The sequence below is a fragment of the Balaenoptera acutorostrata genome, chromosome 21 (genome assembly GCF_949987535.1).
Source record: "Balaenoptera acutorostrata chromosome 21, mBalAcu1.1, whole genome shotgun sequence".
Lineage (NCBI taxonomy): Eukaryota > Metazoa > Chordata > Mammalia > Artiodactyla > Balaenopteridae > Balaenoptera > Balaenoptera acutorostrata.
Genome location: NC_080084.1, coordinates 15724855 through 15745570, shown reverse-complemented (window position 1 = coordinate 15745570; position 20716 = coordinate 15724855). Strand labels below are relative to the sequence as shown.

The following is a 20716-nucleotide window of genomic DNA, read 5'->3' as shown; positions in this document are numbered from 1 at the left end:
TTAACTGGGTCCCAATGGGTGCCAGGTGCTATAGTTTTATCTATCAACCTATAATTTCCTCTAATAGCAAACTCCTGGTACATAAATAGAACTACTTCCATTTCACAGAGGGGGAAACAGAAACAGGCAGTTCTTCCTTCCGAGGTTGGTGCGTAAACAAGCATAGTGCGCTGACGTCCCAGAACGCCAACTCTCCCTTCTTTCAGCGGCTTTGACCCTCTGAATATCATCTGTCTTGGCCTCCAGTTCGCCTGGCAGTGAGAAATATTCCCTCAGCCAACAAATATTTATTGAGCGCCTACTGTATACCAGATAGCGTATTCAAATAGCCATGGGATTCAACAGATAAACAGGGCCCGGTCTCGTCTTCCAAAAAGGATCTCCCAAAAGAGTAAGAGAAGCAGCCAGGTAAACAAATAATTCCAGGACAGTCTGAAAAGGGCTGTAGAGGAGTCTGAACAGGGGCGGCGGGTGCGGAGACGCTGCAGAGGTTTCCGAGGACCCGGCGTCGGAGGTGGGTTTGAAGCTGCGCCCTGAAAACGCCGGCCCGGAGCGGGCTGCCCCCGGATGTTACTCGAGTTCTCGCGTCCTGTCATTTCAAGCTGCCGACTAGCAAGGGAAGAAATAGGTCTAAGCCGGTACTGAAAAGGAGGGGTAGGGATTGGGGTGCGAATCCCTCGTGAAGAGCAAGCAAACAAAAGTAGCACATCACACTTCCCGGTCCTCGCGCGGGCAGGGCCTGACTGCCCGAAGCCCCTCTCCAAGCTGCGCGCAACGCCCGGCGACCCCCAGGGACCGTGCAAGCGGTAGGACCTGCCCTTCTTCCCTCCCCCCTCCTCGGCCCTCGCCCTCCGACCTACCGCGGCGTCGGGGGCTGGGGTCCGCCGCTTCCGCCCGCCGCCCCGCCGCCCCTCCCCGGCGCACGCCATCCGGCCGCGGGGCAGCCGCCCTCGGCGCAGCCCCTCCTCCCGCGGGGTCTTGCCGTCCCGCGTCCCGTTCCTCCCGGCTCCAGCCGGCAGCCCACGTCCAGGGAGGGCGGAGAGAGGAGGAGGAGGGGAGGGAGGAGAGAGGGGAGGGAGGGAGGGAGGGAGAGAGGGAGGCAGGCGAGAGAAGGGGAGCTGCTTAGAGCCCGTACTTCCCAGAGCCAGCCAGGAACGCGCACACAGCGGCTCTCCGGGTCCCAGCCGCGCCCCGCTGCCCCGCACCTCCTCCTCCTCCTGCTCCTCTCCGGGTACCCCTCGCCCCCTCCCTCCAGCAGCTGCTACGCTCGGGCAGCGGCCGCCCCCGGCCCCTACTCGGCCACAGCCCCAACTCTCTGGGCTCACTCCTGGGACGCGCGTCCTCGCCCCATCCTTTCTTCCTTCCTTCCCTCGCGCCCGCCCGCCCTCTCCAGGTCTCCCTCTCGGGTCCCGATTGTCTCCGTCCCCTTCTCGGTCCGCCGGCGCCTCGCCCTGCCCCGTCTCTCCCTCGCACTTCCTGAGTCGCCCGCCGCCGCTGTCTCGCCGCGCCGCGGGAGCCCGAGCCCGAGCCGAGCCGCCGCTGCCCCGGCTCCAGCCCCCGCAGCCCGCGGCGCCCGGGGAAGGGAAAAGTGGGCGAGCGCGCCCTCGCCCAGCCCCGCGCCCCAGCCCTGCCCGGCGAGGGAGGACCGGGAAGATGAACAACGGCAGCAAAGCCGAGAAGGAGAACACCCCGAACGAGGCCAACCTTCAGGAGGAAGAGGTACGGAGTGGCTCAGTGCGGTGGCGGGTAGGACCTGGGACGGTGGCCGCGGGCTTTCTGCAAAGTGCTGGCGGGCGGCCGGCGGGGCGCGGGTCCCGGGGCGCCGGGCTGCGCCGGGGAGGGAGCGCCGCGGTCGAGGGTTTGGGAATCGTCCTGGCCCCGAGACGCCGCCCCAGACTGTGGCCCCGGGAGGCTGTATCATCGGAGAGTGTGTTTTTGTGGGTCCACGAGCGTCAGCGTGCCTAAAATTGCGTAACTTTGAGGACTTTGCTGAGACCTTTGTAAGTATAATACTCAGCTTTGTTTGCCCCGGATTTTAAAAGCGGAATCGAGAGCTGACTCCTGGATGACCTCAGATGATTGGGACCGGGAGGGTCAGCACTTAGCTCTGCGTCTGCGGCTGGAAGTTGTGGGGTGTGTTTGTGTGGCTTAAGGAAGAAAATCGGGTAAAGTTCCTCGTTAAAAGACACCTTCGGTTCCCTGCCCCCTTCCCTTTCAATGTGAAAAGTTCTTGGTGAAATATCTTCCCAGCTGAGGCATTTTGGATTAATAGATAACTCTTCAGCCGCATTCTTCTCTGATGAGTCAAAGACCTCGAACCTGGATGTTTAGGTTTTGTAAGTTCAGGGGCTTTCCGGTTGTGGGGAGCAGGAGTTGAATACAAGAAGAAGCAAGAAGTTGAGTACAAGAGTTTCAAACTTTGCAATTCACCAAGTGACGATCCAGGCTATTTTAGGAGGACTTTGACGCCTGAGCGTCAATTTCATGTGGTGCGTCCGTAACAACCGTAAATATGTTAACGGCTGCAGTGCGTTCCTTTGGTAGAAACAAAATTCGATAAACGTGGGGGGAACTCGTGAACAAATGTTTCAGAATTTTGTGGTTGGGATATTTCTGATATCCTGTTAAATGGCTCAGTTCCTGCAGGTATGTTATCTGGAGCCCAATAAACAATACTTTCCGCCTACTTTTTAAGAAGCCCACGAAACCGACTTTAAACATTCTAAAAGGAACTTTATGTTTAGATGCCAGAAAGTATGCAGTCTCGGTAAAAGCGTTCTTATAGGTATTGCAGGCTGACGTATGAGGCTGACCGAAAGGTAAACTGATTCTAAAGCGATTAGGATGTTGAGATTATTATGGAGATACTGTGTGGTGTGTAAACTAAAATTCTGATAGTGAAACCAAAGGTTGCGGAGGATTTAACTAAAACATACAAGCCCTCAGCACTTTGTGCACTTGTAAAATAGGAACTGTTTAAATGGGGAAGACGGAGGGGAGCCCTAAGACCATGCAAAACAAACAAGATTTTACTCTTAACATGGTTGTAAGGTAGTGCAACCCAGGTGATTGCTGTGAGCCCCAGGTGAATTGCTGTGAGCCAGAAGTTTGCCTTCTCACCTGAGGAAATTGTCTTCATTATTATAAACTATTATTTTGAAAAGCGTTGCTTACATGCTAGTTGTTTTTTAACTGCAAGTGGAGTACTACCGACATTCCTTCTTTTTCAAAGAGATGGAGCCTTGAATTGCAAGTTCCGCTTTTTTCTTGAAACTTACCTGCTGCTTTGCTATTTGTTTTCCCTACCACTGAAATAAAATTTTAAAAGTAAGTTTGCTTTTTTAAGGAGTTGCTGTGTTTAACTAATTCAGCTAACATACCAAGATAATAATGGCTTCAGAAACCTTTCTGTGTCACTTAGATTGGCGATCTGTTGACTTCTAAGGGTAACAATATATTACGTGACACCGTCTTTCTCTCTTCACCTGATTGAGAACTTGGAAAGTTAATCAGGTTAAACCAAAGATTTTTTTTGTTTGAGTGTCCCCAAACCATAACCTACTTGACAAAATTAGGTAGAGAAAAGTCACATTTTTCTGCTTGACCCATACAGCTTAACTGCAGACAGCACTGGCATGTTGTCTGCCCTGATCGTGGGCGTCTTAATGTGTGAGGCTTGGGTACTAATATAATAGAATCAGATGATGCCAGTAACAATCACTGCCTCTTAACCAGTGGGAATGGCATGTGGCTCTAGAAAGTATCAGTTTTTGCAAGATACTTGTTATTTTAAAAATAAGGGGACAGTTAAAAAGATTTCAGAACCCAAGTTGTACAAGAGGTGGAGCAGACAAAACAGATACACCATGAAGAGAGAAGTTTTATAATGTTAAAAATTCAGGAAAAGAAAGTAAGTTGGCCTGAATGATCTAGGTAATTTTGCCCTAATTCCCTGTTTGGGGTTTATGTTTGTTTTTGAAAAACTCCTAACCTCTTTTTCCTAACCCTGAAAGCCACAAGTAAAATAAATATGGTATTTGGTGAGTCCCATTAATGTGCTCAGCAATATACAAAACCACTGCCCTGGACCCTTTCCCTGCCCACCCAGGGATCAGCAATTTGTTCTCAAACACATTTAAAAGCCGTGGCCAAGGATTCCAGTAAACAGAACACACACATATACAATGTATTTACACGTAATGACAAGAGAGGAAAAATGTGTTTTGTTGTAGTTTTCTGATAGCCATTGAGCTGATGAGGAAGAGTGAGTCCAGTCATTATTAAGAGAAAATAGTTTCATAGATCATCAGGGTAATTTAGACTTTATCACTTTATAAAATCCAGGGTTGTTTTTTTTTTTTCTACTTTTTTAAAATGAGTTCCTTTTATTTTCCAGTACATTTCAGCCCTGATTGAGAGCTTCTAAAGCTCATTTGAAACAGTGATGCTTGAAACACTTATTTTGGTTCCAATTGAATCGAAGGAACAGTCAAGGACTTAGGAGAATTTTTGCAGCTTTTTAGGGTTGGAAGTTTTTGAGAACTTGGGCAGGAAGTAGTCTTCTGCTCTGGGTAGTATTTAAAACTTTGAGGAAAAATAATTTTAAGATGTGGCTAGCCAACTGTAAGAATACATCTGGTTTTCTGGCTTCTAGTATTCTATACATATGTGTTCCTATGCAAGTTGTCCCTGTAAAGAAAAACCAGTTGTCAAAATCTTCTTGGGATCTGAGATTTACAAGGCTTCTGTATATGTATGTATAGGGCAGTAGATAATTTCTTACGTAACTTTACAATTTAATAAAATAGTTCCTAGAATTTGCCTCTAATTTTGGACTAGATGGTATTCTCTTAAAACACTTGGCAGTTCTCACTTGACCGACTTTACTAAAGTTAATAGATATATAAGTAACAGACATAATTATTTGTCTTATCATTTAAGTTTCATATATTGAGACATTCTAGTAGTAGATAGAAATTTTTGGTCACTGAATTTTCAAGATGGAAATCAGATAAATAGTAATCTGGTCTTATTTTTACTTTTATGTTATCTGTGTCATTGGGTACTTTTCAGGCTGATTACAAATCATTTCTAAATGGTGTTTTATTATGTTGAAGCACTGGTATTAGAGTAATTTCTCCTTAAATTACTTTGAACTTTCTTGTACTTAAAACTAAAACAGAAAATCTTGGCCTTGTTGGACTATTGATCAAAAAGATGTTTGTCAGATGTTGGGCAGAAATCACACAAAGTCAGGTCTTCAGAAGTTAATACAAATCTTTTACCTCGCATTCCGCCTTTTAAAGTACTTAGTAATTTTGCCCAAATATTGGGGTCATGAAGAAGTTGTTTCTTAGGTAATTGGCACAGAGAAAGGGTACCATGGTAGTTTGATGCGGCAACGGTGGGTTTTCATTGAGCATTAAGATTAATCTACATTATGACCTGGGGAAAATACAAAATGGTTTTGTACAGTTTAACCAAGTTTGGAGTCTGTTACTCCAAATCAAATCAAATGTAATAAACTTATATTTCAATCATAAATAGGATTTGGTGACAGTGTTTTGGATGAAAATGTGGTGACTTCATAGTAAAATGATGCTGCAAGACCACTGCCAATATGGCATGCATTTCTGAGTTATTTTTCCAGTAGTGGTTTTAAAATTTCCCTGATAAACCCTTATGCTCACTTGTCATCTGTTTCTACCGGCATTTGTTTGTTGGATAGATAGATTGGATGCTCTTATTTGAGGACCGAAGCCTTTGACGTTTGTGATGGGGCAGTAAAGTGGGAATTCTTGTGCACTGCGATGGGGATATGAATCACGGCAGCTTTCGGAAGGACTTGGCACTGTATATGAAAATTTCAAGCCCTTTGATTCCGTGCTTTTATTTTTAGAAATTTACCCTAAGGAAATAATAAGCATGCACAAAGATTTATTTAAAGGGATGATTATTAGAATTATTTATGATAGGGAAAATTCACAGAGACTCTATGCCTAACAGCGAAATTGCTAAGTAAATCATGGTCTGATTCCTCAAAGAGAATATTAGGTAGCCATTAAAAGCCACATTTTTTTTAAAGAATGTACGTATGTGCGTGCGTGCATGTAAATTTTTTTTTTGGTGGCTTAAAACAACAGAAATCTCTTCTCAGTTTTGGAGGCTAGAAATCTGGAGTTCAAGGTGTTAGCATTGCCGCCCTCTGAATGCTGTAGGAGAGAATCTGACTTTCTCTTCCAGCTTCTCTACATTTTAATTGAGGGGTTAATTCTCATGACATAAAGTGAAAAGAGCAAAAAGAAAAGTTTTATATTATGTGATGCCAAGTTAAAAAAATAACCAAACATTAATAAAAAAAACTATCTGGTGCATTACAGATCATTTTGTTTACTTTCTGGTGCTTTTCTGTGTTTTCTACATTTTCTATAATGCACATAGGAACAAAAGCAATTTTATGTCTTTTCTCTTAGATTTCAATAAATTCCCTTGAAATATCTGTAGGTGTCACAAAACCATTGGGTTGGTCACATTTCGTTTTGCTCCCAAGCCTTGCCTGGGGAATCAGGCCTCTGATCCTCACAGCCTTTCCTCATAATGTTTATCTCATTCCCTTATCCTGTCTCTTCCTAGTGATCTTCAGCTGCTCTCCTTGTTCTAACATGCTTTCTCAATCCATCCTAACACGCACTGCTGGGTCCTCTGGTACCCCAGCTCCTTCAGCACTCAGTGAAGTCCAAATATGACACTCAAGATTGCTCCTAAGGTACCACCGTACATACTCTGCACAGCATTTGTTTCAACCACCCTTTGCCTCGTGGTCTAGCTTGAACTGCTTTCCAGGCAAAAGTCAAGTTTCAGCCTACATTTTGCAAGATCTCATCACCTGAATGTCCTATCCCAAAGAGAGGCTTTTCCTCAGAATTCCAGAAGATACATTATGTTATCTCCATTTAACTCCTGGATCATTACATTTCATTTTTGGGGTTGTTTTTTTTGTTTTTTGTTTTTCCTTTAAGATCTATGCCGTCTTATCACAGTGTTTCCAATCCCCAACACCTACCCAAAGTTGGTACCCCAGCACAAGGTAAGTACCACACACTTACACATGTATGCACATATAATTCTTTATAATTTATAAACATATGAAATATCCTCACTGGTAGGGATGGTGGTGATGACCTTGAATAGGTAAGCTGTCACAAAGCAGCCACTTCCTTAATGTGGGATTTAGAGCCGGTTATGGATGGATGGATCCTCTGGGAAATGACCTCCCCCACCTGTCACCTGCAGCCTCCATTTGCGCCCACGGGCCAGTGTGCTTGGTTCATCCGACAGCCACTGCCAGTGTGGGCCCGCTCATTTGGAGGTGCAGTTGGGTTTTCACTATTAGAATTTGGTTTCTGCTGTGGGATTCATTTTGACCTTTCGGACAGGGGCTTCTGGAAGCTCTGGTTCAGTGGTGCTAGAACAGCATTCCCAAACGAGGCTGCCCTGTGTGATGGCCACTTTGGAATGTTTGTGTTCAGTTTCATTTGGCACCTTAGTGTCTGCCTTGGGGGTAGGGGAAAGGGAATGCAAATGTTCCTCTTGAACAGTGCTTGCTTTGGTCAAAGAAAAAATGTAGGAAGGAATGAAGGGAATGAACCTTAGTAAGAGCTGGGGCAAAAGTGGCGGCCTGGCTCTCTGGGCTTGAGGCCAGCAGGAACCAGGTCTTTAAATTGATGCCCTGTTGATATGAGGGCGTCATGGGGGATGAGCTTATCTGTCCATGGGGATGACTTGGGTATGATTCCTTGAACTCACATCCCTATCTTTAAGTGTACGGGGAGGATATTGCAAACCACTTCAGTGCACTGTGTGTTGGAGCGAGCGGGGAGTGCTCGACTGGGGAGCTTCTCAGAACAGAGTTGCCTAGTTTGTTGCCTAGTCGTCTTTGCCGAGCGCCGGAGAAAGAAAATACTGAAATACTTGATCCTGGGAAATTTTCAGGTATCTTTTTAGCCGTTCACTCAGGTAAGAATTGTTAACTTTTGAGTATTCTGTGTCAAGTACTGGCCAAGCACTTTATGTGTATCACGTGACTCATCCTCACAATGAGCTAATGTAGGTATTACGGTGATGAGGACCCTCGTTATATGGGGAGGTGACTGAGGCACTGAGAGGCTGAGTGACTGGGGCCTTCACGTTCAGATTCTGGGGGGCCCAAGATCTGGGACAAAAGCTCTTACTCCAAGTTTCGCCCAGGTTTAGTGGCGATGGCCCTGTGTAAACAGGTACGGTAAAGCACTGTGTTGAATTAAGTGAGGCGGTAGTTGGAGTTGGGAACCAGTGGGCAGCACAGGGAGGGGGTGATGGAGCTATATACATCAAAGACAGCTTTAAAAAAAGGTGATATTTGAGATTTTTTTTTCCAGATGAAGAAGGGTTGAGACAGGAGGGGAAAGATTGTCTAGTCAAAGGGATTGGCCTTCAATGAAGATAGAGGCTTAAAAGGGAAAACAAGCAGGAGAGGAAGGGAAGTCAGGATACGAGGGGGAGGGAGACATGGGAACGGGAGGGAGGCATGGGAACGGGAGGGAGGCATGGGAGGGGGATGGAGGCGTTGGCGGGGGAAGGATAGAGGAGCTCTCCTTCCATGCCAGGGACCAGGAAAGACTCTTCCTGTGATGGGAGCTGGGCTTCTGTGCAGCGGGGACTTGGAGTTCTGAGATGTTCCTGTGGCAAAGGGGATACAGTGGATTTGGAGGCTAACACTGAAGGAGTCCTGGTCTCAAAATTAGGCAGTGGCTGGCGGTGGTGATTGAGCCGGACGGGAGAGGTGTTCAGGGGCTGCAGTAACTGTCAGGTGCTCAGGAGAGAAGACCAGGAGTTCCATCTGTGGAGCCTCTTGGGTTTCTCTTTTGGATGACTAGCTAAATGGTGGTTGTATTTGTAGAAGTAGAAAATACCTGGAAGGGGAAGGAAAAGAAGGCAACTGAGAGGTTGGGTTTGAGGTGCAGAGGAGAGGTCTTTCAGAACAATTGAAGATTATATAGCAAGCAATCGAAAAGCTGTATAATATGAACTGAGTGCCCAGAAAATTAGAGAGGGCGTGGGACCCCTGTTCCTAGGAAACCTTGTGAGGGTAGGCAACAAAAGATGGACAATTTACTTAAAAAAATTTTTTTTTAAATTTATTTTTGACTGTGTTGGGTCTTCATTTCTGTGCGAGAGCTTTCTCTAGTTGAGGCAAGCGGGGGCCACTCTTCATCGCGGTGCGCGGGCCTCTCACTATCGTGGCCTCTCTTGTTGCGGAGCACAGGCTCCAGACGCGCAGGCTCAGTAGTTGTGGCTCACGGGCCCAGTCGCTCCGCGGCATGTGGGATCCTCCCAGAGCAGGGCTCGAACCCGTGTCCCCTGCATTGGCAGGCAGACTCTCAACCACTGCGCCACCAGGGAAGCCCAATTTACTTAAAATTTGAAGCTGTGTTTTTAAAAAAAAAAGGGGGGAGGGTGGAGAACTGGAAATTCTCAGGAAAAATTGAAGCAAATTTTTTAAAGCACTCTTTTAATTTAGGAACATAAGAATGTATTGCATATATCTGCCTAGTTATAATAGTGTTCAGGATACTTAACCATTTGAAAGCCCGATTCAGGGGAGCTTAAAAAACTCTGGGTATATATAGTATATTTCATATACTTTTTGATTGTTTGTTTTCATCAACAGTCTTTGCAAATTGTTTTCCTCTAAAATTTGCAGTTAATTCTCAGGCTTTTACTTAAACTTTTCTTCTCCCAACCCTGTACCTAGAAGGGACATAACATTTGTAGATGGGTTTGGGAGGTAAAGATGGAAGGCCTGGAGAGGCTTGAGTATTTTTATAAGAAAAAATTTCCCCGAGTTGCTTTGTTCTTTTTTTCATTTTATGGGGGTGGGGGGAGTTAGAATGAGCCTCTGGCTAGAGCCCAAAGTCATCTCTTGCGTGGGTCATATTTTCAATTTATTCATTTCGTGCTTTCCTAAAAGTTTGCTACTTTTTCTGCTCACAGCTAAGTGTCAACTCGTGAATAAAGAAAAACAGTCCAGGAATTTAAGGAAAACAACAATTGCGTTTGTATTTCTCGTAGGTTTTAACCCTGCTGCAGCCATTATGATGCACATTATGTAGAATACTGGAGAAAAAACCGGAAATGGCAGTAATAAATGCCAATCACACCAGGAAGACGGTTCCAAATTCCAGGCTGTAATACAGTATTGTTACACAAATTTAAAACACTGAGGGAATGCCAAAGCAGCCTAGATCAATCATGTCAGCCCCTAGGATTTTGCAAAGGTACAGAGAAACCTAGGAGTCTCAAAATTGAGGTACATCTCACCAACCCATGAAAAGAAGTTAGAGACTAAGTTCTACTTTCAGTTAGTCTTTACTTCTCGTGAGTTGATTTTTTTTAAAATGACGTTCCTTTCTCTGCTCTTCCTAAATTCTTATGTCATCAGGTAGATATGCTGGCAGAAGGCCAACATTTTTCTAAGAAATCCTAGAGATAAAACAAATTTTTTTTTCCCTCGAATCCCCAGGATCCTGTTTTGTGAACTTTTCTCTTATGCCCACCTATAGGATAGATAGTTTTGGCCTCATGAGAGAAGGGACAGCACAGAAAGTGTTATCTTTTTACAGAAGTAGCAGAATTTCCTTTGTGCTGGGAGGGGAAGTGCTACAAAAGTGTAATTACTTTACCCAGCATGTGCGATTTACAGGACTTAAAATGTGTGAGTTTCCAAAGAAGCATCTGTTTTTAAATACAGTATCCCTCTAAGCCGGCAGGATGTGTTTTGGGGCAGGGAAGGGACACACAAACACACACACACACACACACACACACACACGCATGTGTTTTGGGGCAGAGAAGGGACACACACACACACACACACACACACACATATGCACGCACGCACGCGCGCGCTTCTGTCCTGTGCCTGCCCTGGGATGCTGGGTGACAGGAGACTGAAAACGTTGGTAATTGCTTCTCCTCCGGGCCTGGCTTATCCTTAGAAGGAACATGAGCTGTCCTGGAGTCCAGTCGCCGTGTTCTGATTCTGCCTTCTCTCCTCTCTACCCTTCTAAGCCTGTTTCCTTCTTTACCAAGATCTCCAAGCATTTTCCCAGCAATGAGCAAAAAAAACTGGTTAGAGCTAGGGCTGAGACCATTTTTGTTACAAAAATTTTTTTCAGTCTTACTGCGTATGTGTAAGAAAATTGGAGGGAGAATTGAAGATCAGGTGCATGTCCAAATATAATCAAACTTGTAAAAGCATGTATGGATTTTGGCACATTAATTCACTAAGCATCTACTGAGTAGTGTCTACTGTTTTAAGCATTGCACATTATTTTTTTAATTTCTATTTTATTTTGGAGTATAGCTGATTAACAATGTGTTAGTTTCAGGTGTACAGCGAAGTGATTCAGTTATCCCTATACACGTATCAATTCTTTCTCAAATTCTTTTCCCATTTGGGTTATTACAGAGTATTGAGCAGAGTTCCCTGTGTTATACAGTAGGTCCTTGTTGGTTATATGTTTTAAATATAGCACATTTTACATTAAGCATTGCACTTTAACAAACCCAATGAAGTGTTCTCATCCCATGTTGAGGGATAAGGAAACTGAGGCTCTGAGAGATTAAGTAATTTGTCTGACGTTTTATTTGCAACTAGTGGTAGGAGATTAAACTCTCCAGCAGTGTGCAAGGTTAATGTGATCTGGGCCCTGCTGGTCTTCCTGACCTCATCCACCAGGAATCACAGCTTCATTCATTATGCTTCAGCTGCTTGGGCCTTACTTAGGTATCTCCAGCTTGCCAAACATGTTCCTGCCTCAGGGCCTTTGTGTGTGCTCTTCTGTCTGCCTGGGAAACTGTACACCCAGATGTTCCTATGGCAGCCGCGTCCTTGGCATTCATTCAGATGTCAGTTCAGATGTCACCCAGGGAGACCTTTGACCGCCAAGTTCAAAGTATCCCCACATTCCCAACCACTGTCCCATCCTTCTTATTTTATTTCCCAGAGAGTACTTTTTACTCACTGACTTTACCTTGGGTACTTGTCTTGCACTCCTAAAATGTGACTACTGTCTTGTTTCGGGCTGTAACTCCAATGCCTAGAACAATGCCTAGAACTGCCCAACGTTTGTTATTTGTTAAATGACTGGAATACAAACCAACCTGTCAAATTCTGAGGCCTGTACAATATACCACATGGTCCTAAGTCTTTTCCAGCAGTTTTTAGATTAAATTTTAATGCTGCCTTCAAGATGATCATTTCTGGATCCCCATCCCCCTGTAATTACATCAGAAAGTACAATTACTGCCTGCTGTTAAGCCAGAAATTTTGGATGGTAAGTGATTGATCCCATGGAGATGGGGGCTGGGGAGGGAAAAACAGGTTTTCATACGTAAAGGAATCCTTCCCTTTGTCCAGTTAGAATGGAAACCAAGTACGTATTTCCACAGAAGCAAGAGTGAAATGTGGGCCGCCCATGGAGTGACAAGTAAAAGTAGGGCAAGATGACTTTGATTACTGTTTTGCAGATGTGCTGTTGGGTTGCAAAGAGTTAATGTTAATAACCCAGGTGGAATTGATTTGGAGATAGACTTAGCACTCACTCTCAGCCCTTTGAGTTAGTCTAGCCTCCAGCTCAATGTGCTTTCCTCCCTCTGCCTACAAAGGGAAAAGGCACCCAGCTCAGGATAAGGCGGGCTTTAGCTAGCCAAATCCAGCCTGTAAGCACCTGTGTGGTAGCTACCGGGCAGCGGCTGATCTCTGAGCCCTGGGAACCCTGAGGCCAGCACCTCACAGCCGCAGATTATACCCACAAGTCAGCCTCACAGACGCAGGAGCTGTGTTTCCTCACTTTGTAAAGCACAACAGGTGACGTGTCAGGATGTAGACATCTAAGTCATCCTTACTTTGGTCATCGGACTGCCTGTTAATTGAGCTCACTGAGGCACTCATGAAAGTGCAGGCCATTGGATTATCCTCATTTATGGCATTTATGTCATAATACTCGACCCTGAGCAAACTTTTTAAATTTTACCATCATCCGCTGTCTGATAGTCTTATAACCAGTGGTATATAAATCCTTATATTAGTCGGTTCTTGACCAAATCATCAGTACTCTTTTTTAAATTACTACACCTTTTTTTGTTTCCTAAGGGACGTACGACAAGTCATTTAAGTGTCTGTTTCCCCGAACTAAAACATAGGGGTGGACAGACGACGCCTGCTATGCGTTGAGAGAACTGGAAATCCTCTGCCGCTTTTCTGCTTCATCCCACTTCTCCTCTCCCCTGTGCTGGGCCGGCACGCCAGCCCAGATACATCCGGGGTGGAGGGGGATAGGCTGTTTGCGGGGAATGGTTTTAAGCCTGAGATTGTTTTGTTTTTGTTTTTTACTGAGAAAATCCGTGCTCCTCCTGGAGAAATGGGTGGGAGTTTCTGGGTGGGAGCTAACGGCAGGAAATGACCCTCTCTAAACAAAAGGACTCTTTAAGGCCCATCCTGAGTCTTTGTGTTTTGAGGAGGGGTTATACGGAAAACCAGAGCTAGGAAATTAATCTCTGCTTTAGCCATGCTAAGGGAGGGAAGGGAGAAAGGAGAAAATTCCTTCCCTGCTCACCTTCCCAAATGTCCAAAGTGCCAGGCAGTACCCACTGTGAGCGCGGGAGAGGTTTAAAGTAAGGTGGACACAGTTTTGGGGACAGTGTGGCTTCACAACCCCAACAGGCAAAAAGGAACCAGGTGGGGCAGAATTATACCCACCGTGACCTTCCGCTTTAACCTTGGCTTTCAGCTGCTGCTTGAAAAACCCATCACCAGCAGGATGCAGAAATACAGAACCGGGAAAGGAGAAGAAAGGGATATTTTGTATGATCTATTAGTTGGGGTGCTGTGATTTGCTAATGAAGGGCCCTATGGATAAATCAAAGATTTGAATACTGCATTAACTACCGTCTTCATTTTTTCTAAAACTTAACTGAGAAGAGCCAGTGACTTCTGCCGGTTGACTAACAGAAGGCATTTGTAATCATTTCTGTGTTAGATAGCAGGCCCATGTGAAGAAAGGTTGGGCCTTGCCCCTGCTTTGGAATGCTGCTTCTTTCTCTTCACTCTAAAGTGACCATTCATTATATCAGTATTTATTCAGCAGGATCCTGAATTTATATTGCTAGGAAAGTAGTTCTGTCTTATCAAAATTATTTTGCCTTTACAGATTCTTGCTGACTTGCAGCAATGAACTTCTTCCAGGCACACTTTTTTTTTTTTTTTTTAGGAATATAAATCTTCCCACTAATAATTAGAAACACACATTTTTGTTGAAAGTGGTTTTGTGGCTTACTTCGTTTTCAGAAAACGACAAACATCTCAAAGAAACATTGTTAGCCTACTATTTTAGGCTTTATATTGTAACTATATTTTTAGAAAGGCCTGCTGATGTGTTTGGTGGGTACAGTGTGGTGTGTTGGGGGTAGAGAGGTGGATTACATCAGGGCACCAGACACTTAACAGAATTGCAGAGATAAGATTAAAGCGGATGCTCAGATCCCAGTATGAAAGTGTTTTATTTGGATATTACATGTGTTGAAAGACTCTGTATCTTAAATAGGAATCGAGGAGTGTAGAATTGCTGTAAAGGTTTACAGGGAAAGATTGTTAAATTCCAGTGTCTCATGTGTTGGTAGGTTTTCTCATTTTCCTAATCAGTAAACTTGAGAGAAAGATTACTGTTGTAGTGTTAGTAATTTACAGATATGAAAATATACATTGACATTCATTTGGAGGCTTATATGGTATACATCTGGCATTTGTTTTTCATTTGTAAAAGATCAGTTATTTTTCAGTTATTATCTGTGTAACATCATGTATTTTTACAAAGAAAAGATTAAAATACCAGTGATGATCTGCTGTCTACATTTAAGCACTTGTAACTATAATGTCTGGCGGTAGAATTCTTTGCATTGAGAACCGTTTCTGCATCAGCTTTGGTGACTAGGACCAAATATTCCCAACCTGCATGCTTTACATAGGTTACTTTGTGGTTTAGATGGGTTTGGGAATGAAGCGTGTCTGATTGTATTGCGTGGAGGAACAACTTCTTCTGTAGCTCTTCCCATTCGTGCAACTACTGGTAAACCTTGAATCAAATGAGAATGTCCTGATCAGGAATGTTCTTGGATGATCAAAGGGAAGAGTCTTGCCCTTTGCAAGACTAGCATCTGTTGCCGTTTGGTCATAGCGCACCCAGCCTGCTGACTCTGTATCTTAAAAACAAAAACAAAAGCCAGTAGGGAGGGAGCAAAGACTCAAAAATACCTGTGGGGCTTTGGAATATGTTGAGTTCCTGATTTTGGCAGATGATCATTTGAGAAGTTTTAACCGTTAGGTTGTCCCTTCCTCTGCCTTCCCAAAGCCCCCCATTTTTAATTAACAATTAATCAACATGAAAATTGCTCTTATTACTATTATTATAAATCATGGGTCATGATTATACAGAAAAATCCTTTTGGTATGAGCTTATTCTGAACTCCATGAAACACTGTTGTGTTTCCTTATTCACTAATGAAGTCAGCCCAGGAACGCTTGGGTGCCGCTCAGAGCTGGAGACCCAGGCACAGAAATCCAGCAATTTGACCTCGGTCCTCCACCTCATCCCAATGCTCTCTGAAATCTCTCCGCAAAACTAATAAGCATTATATTGTCCAAAATGAAATTGCAGTCATATTCCTCGGAAAATGTACCATGAATACGTCACTGCCCTCCCCACCCCAAATGGGTTAATTTGCAGTCGTACAAGTTAGGACATTTCTCATATAGGGTTGGGATAAAGAGTAAGCGTATTGTTCGTTGTAAAGTCCTGAGATGATTTCCCTTTATCAAAAACTCTAGGATATTAATGCCATTTTTTGTTGTTGTGTTGGACATTTGTGGTACCCACTCCAACAGCAGTGGGCCACAGCGTAGCTTCAGTGTACAGCAGAGATTATCTTCTGGGATATTGTCGCATATTTTAAATCGTGTTATGCACTTAACTCTGCAGTCATTTCTCCCAACACTAAAAAAATAACTCCATTGGATTTTTATTTTATCTGGTTTTTATTATTGAGACTACCAAGATGCATAAGCCACTTGTTTACCTAATTGGATGATGTTGGGTCCAAATTTCTTTTCTCCGTGTTTCCCCTCAAAAATAACATCTTTTTTTTTATTGGCAAATAAATTCACCTGTATTATCCCCTCCTTTCCCTTCCCCCACTCCAAAAATAAAGGTAAGCAAAAAAACAAAAAAGCTATAAAGTTTACTAAAATTTTAACAATTCCTTTCTCTACAGCTAATGTTAACATTTTGGTATCTATCTTATTTATGTCCTTTTCTGTGTGTACGAGTGTAAAAGCACACATACACTCACTCCCCTCTATTTTTACAAAAACGAGATCATACCGTAATAGTGTTCACTTACATTTATTTGATTTTCTTTTCACTTGACATTACGTTATGAATATCTTTGCATGCCAGTGGATACATTCTGAAGCTCCATCTTTAATTCTTGGTACTATGCCGTAGTAAGGATGTACCTTAGTGTATTTAACCCATGCCTTACTATCGAGCCAGGAGCTTGTTTCCAGCTTTGTGATATAAATAGTGCTGTACATCCTGCTAGCTAAATTGGAGTATACACCCTTAGTGATTTCCTTAGCTTAGACTCTCAGAAGTGGAATTTCTGGGTCAAAGGGCTTACATTCCCTTTTTATTTATTATTTATTTATTTATTTATTTTTGGCTGCGTTGGGTCTTTGTTGCTGCACGTGGGCTTTCTCTAGTTGCGGCGAGCGTTGGCCACTCTTCTTCGTTGTGGTGCACGGGCTTCTTATTGTGGTGGCTTCTCTTGTTGCGGAGCACGGGCTCTAGGCGCGCGGGCTTCAGTAGTTGTGGCTCGTGGGCTCAGTAGCTGTGGCTCACGGGCTCTAGAGCGCAGGCTCAGTAGTTGTTAGTTGGCTTCTCTTGTTGCGGAGCAACGGGCTTAGTTGCTCCGTGGCATGTGGGATCTTCCCGGACCAGGGCTGGAACCCGTGTCCCCTGCATTGGCAGGCGGATTCTTTAACCACTGCGCCACCAGGGAAGTTCCCCATATTGACTTTTTTAACCCCCCCTTCAAGACATCTCCTAGTTATTTTGAGTATTGCTTGTAGGCACTAAAATGCTTAGATAATTTCTGGAGCTTATCTGGCTGTTAATTTTGAATGAGTGAATGAGTAATGGTAGAGATTTGAGGATATTTTAAAGAATTTTTATCAGTTGTCCTTGACTCCCCAACCAGGCCTGTTCCATAGGCGACAGAGGTAGCACCTGCAGAACGCAATGCCGGTATGCTAAGCTTTTTCTTCTTCTTCTTTTTTTTTTTTTAAAAACTAGTCTTGCAGAGCCACACTCGCCAATCAGGTTAGCATACTGGAAAAATAAAACATTTTCCTCTTTGACTCTTCCCCTCAGCTTCCTGGATGGAGCCCTTTACTCCTCGACGGCATTTGTTTCTTTTCGTCTTCATTCCGCAGTAGCCCGGCTGTTGATCAGTCATGGTGGCTCTCAGCCTTAGAAACAGAATATATAATTCCCAGGTGATGTAGTCATTCCAGAGTTATTAAACTCCTAATGTATTAGGCCCTAGTGATACAATGGGCAGCAAGCAGACATTGTCCTTGACCTTCCTGGAACTTGCAGTGTAGCGGGGAAGTGTATATTAAATAAAAGCACCTGTAAATATAAAATTATAAACTGTGATAAGTGCTGTGAAGGAAAAGCGTAGTTGACGGGTAATGAGGGGGCCTTGTTTAGTTTGTTCTAGGCGCCGTTCACATCATTTCGTGTATGTTAACTCTTTTAGTCCTCATAACGCTATATCAGGTAGGTACCAACCATCATTATTCCTATTGCACAGGTGAGGAGCTGAGAGGTGAATAACTTGCTCTAGGTCACAGCTGATGAATTGCAAAGTCTGGATTTGACCTGCACAGTTAGTTCAGAATCTGTCGTCTTATACTAAGTGTCACTGTCAGTCTGGAGTACTGTTTCTTTCGAAAAATTTATTCCAAGGAGATCAAGAGATCTTTGGGGCCCAGTACCCCCTTAGGATCCTGCCTTCGTAGAGAAATTTGAGATATGGTACCTGCCTAAGTCCCCAGTGGTGAGTAATGTGGCAACTTCTTTTCAAGGATGTGAGTCACCCAGTTACATATAGCGTCTCTCGTTTCAGAAAATCTGGAATCTGTCCCACCTTCACCGTCTTACCTGTCTGGACTCTAAGTTAGACCCTCAGAGCCTCAACTGGCTTTCTCTCACTCTTAGTCCATTCACACAAAGGGCAGATGAGGTACCTCTTCCAAAGGTGTTACTCCCCATAAATCAACTAGCACCTGGAAACATTTGGAGGTTCCTTGGTGAAAGGATCTGACGTCTAGGAAAGTACTCTGAAAACTGGAGGGCACTGTCCACCACCATTTTTTGGTTGTAGTTAGTGGGTAAGATGCAGATTTCTGTCGCTGACATTTAAAGCTCCCTGTGATCAGGCTCTTCCCTGCACTTCCAGACTTGACGTCTGCTGTCTGCGCGTGTGCACTCTCTCCTTTACCTCCGTCCCAGCGTCTAGTCGGGTGGTGGTGGTGTCCTGTTCTTTCTTTTTTAATAACTTTATGGAGGTATAATTCACAAAACTTAAAATTCACCCTTCTAAAGCATACAATTCAGTCTTTTTGGGGGCATATTTAGAGTTGTGCAAGCATCACAACTCTTAATTTTTAGAACACTTTTTGCTAGCCCCCTCTCTCCCCCACAAAATAAAACCTGTGTTCTTCAACGCCTCCTCCCAGCCCTTGGCAACTATACTAATCTTCTTGTCTTCATGCATTTGCCTATTAGGGACATTTCATACAAATGGAATAGTACAAAATGTGGCCTTTTGTGTCTGGCTTACTTCCCTTAGCATACTGTTTTCAAGGTTCATCCATGTCGTAGCATGAATTGGTACTTTGTTCCTTTTTATGGCTGAATAATATTCCCATTGTATGCATGTACTGTGTTTTGTTTATCTGTTCATCAGTTGTTGAACATTTGAGTTGTTGCCACTTTTTGGGCGCCCTGTTCTTACAAAGATGATTCCACCTCCAGGTTCCTGACCTGCTTGTGCCTAGAATGTCTTCTTTCCTCCTCTCCGTGCATTTACATTTCCCCCCCAGGCTTACCCTCTGGGCTTTCCTAGTTTTAGCCTAAGTGGCTTCCCCCTCATAGAACTATTAAGTCAGGCTCTGACTTAGCACACTGAATGTGCTACCTAGTATTTTTACTTCTGTCCTTTCATGAATATCTACACGTTTGTATTTGGACCTCGAGCTCATTTGCTTGTTAGTTTTAAAGACAATTCATTCAACAAATGGAGAGTTTAGGGTAAATCAACGAACAAGGCTAAAGAGCCTTGGCCTTTGTGGAGACTTAAGATTCTAGCAGAGCTTATATTTTAGGTGACTTTTAAACACATATATATAATTTACTGCGATTTTATATTTTCACCTGGCCACAAGCTGTCACACAGTGTAGATTCTCAGTAAACATATTTGATAATTATTGCATTGAACTTTTCTTAACTTTTAAGAACAGAATGAGGCCACTTAATCCTCTCCAAAGGTATAGGTTGCTGTCTTATTTCATACTGGCACTGTAATCACAGTGGCCGAGTTTATTCCTGAAGGTGAAAGGATGTGTATGAAGTGTCCGCTTGGAGACTAGAAACCAACTTGGAGAGAACACGTCTCCTCACATCCTCCTGTGTGCCGTGTCTCCCCTCCAGACCCTCGCCTGCGTCTTGCTCCTTTCCTAGGCTGTTCAACTTGGAGTCTTAATTATTCCAAGGGCTGGAATCTGGGGGAGAAAGAGCAGGGAGGGTGGAGGCCGTTCCTCACTTACTGTCAAGAGTTGAGAAATTTTCCTCCCCCTTGCTGTTCATGAGTAGGAAAGCGTTTACTCAGTTTCTGATAAAACTGAGGCATGTCACGCCCTGAACCAGGCGCCCAACAAGGGCTGCCAGCTCCTTACCCACTTGGCCATAATTACACGTGATGTCAGGTGTCTTGCCTCCCCGGTGTCTTTTGGAAATGGTAGTGGCATGGCTCTACCAGAGCACCGTGAGTATTAACGAGTTAACATTTGTAGAGGCCTCTGGAAATGTTAAGTGCCTGGTGTTCTTATCTCCTTTCTGGGCATAGTTGCCTTATAAGGCTGTCCCCTGGGCCGAGGGACTTCTGCTGGGGAGCTGGGCCAGCCTGTGAAGCTAGATGGCTGTGGCAGTCCGTGACAGTGTTCCCAGGATGGGCTCAGATTTCTTATTTTAATGCTGGTGATACCACTTTTTTTTTTTTTTTTTTGCACTAATTGTTAGTGTCAGTCTCTCCAGTACTTTCCCCTCAGCTTTATTGCATCTATTTTTAGCACCCCATGTCCATGATTCTTTCCCTATGAAAACCAAGTATAGTAAAATCCATTTGAACAAAATAATCCAGGCAGAGTTTTTAAATTTTCTTTTTTTGGAAAGGAAAGGCTACTCGTCCCAAGAATTATTTTGAAGAAAATGCATTCTTTTTGTAAGATGCTGTATTTAAAAAAGAAATAGCAGATACAGCATTCCAAGAGTG

The 20716-nt window shown here is 44.0% G+C and overlaps 1 protein-coding gene and 1 long non-coding RNA gene across 5 annotated transcripts in view; one reads left to right on the top strand and one right to left on the bottom strand.

The window, feature by feature from the left end:
* Window positions 1–267: 267 nt before the first annotated feature.
* Window positions 268–1985, bottom strand: LOC102998130 (uncharacterized). The gene is made up of 2 exons (XR_450323.2): window positions 1705–1985; window positions 268–609 (listed from the first exon to the last, which is right to left on the bottom strand). It is a non-coding gene; the product is annotated as an uncharacterized LOC102998130 (long non-coding RNA).
* The window catches only part of RBPMS (RNA binding protein, mRNA processing factor), a 191749-nt gene continuing 172108 nt past the window's right edge, over window positions 1076–20716 (top strand). For 3 of the 4 annotated variants that reach the window (XM_057537486.1, XM_007174057.2, XM_028164481.2), the window contains exon 1: window positions 1078–1719. In XM_057537486.1, coding sequence (XP_057393469.1) covers window positions 1654–1719 — 66 coding nt within the window. In that variant the 5' untranslated portion in view covers window positions 1078–1653. Of the gene's footprint in view, window positions 1720–20716 lie in introns of all 4 variants that reach the window. The other variant, XM_057537487.1, reaches the window with a different exon arrangement.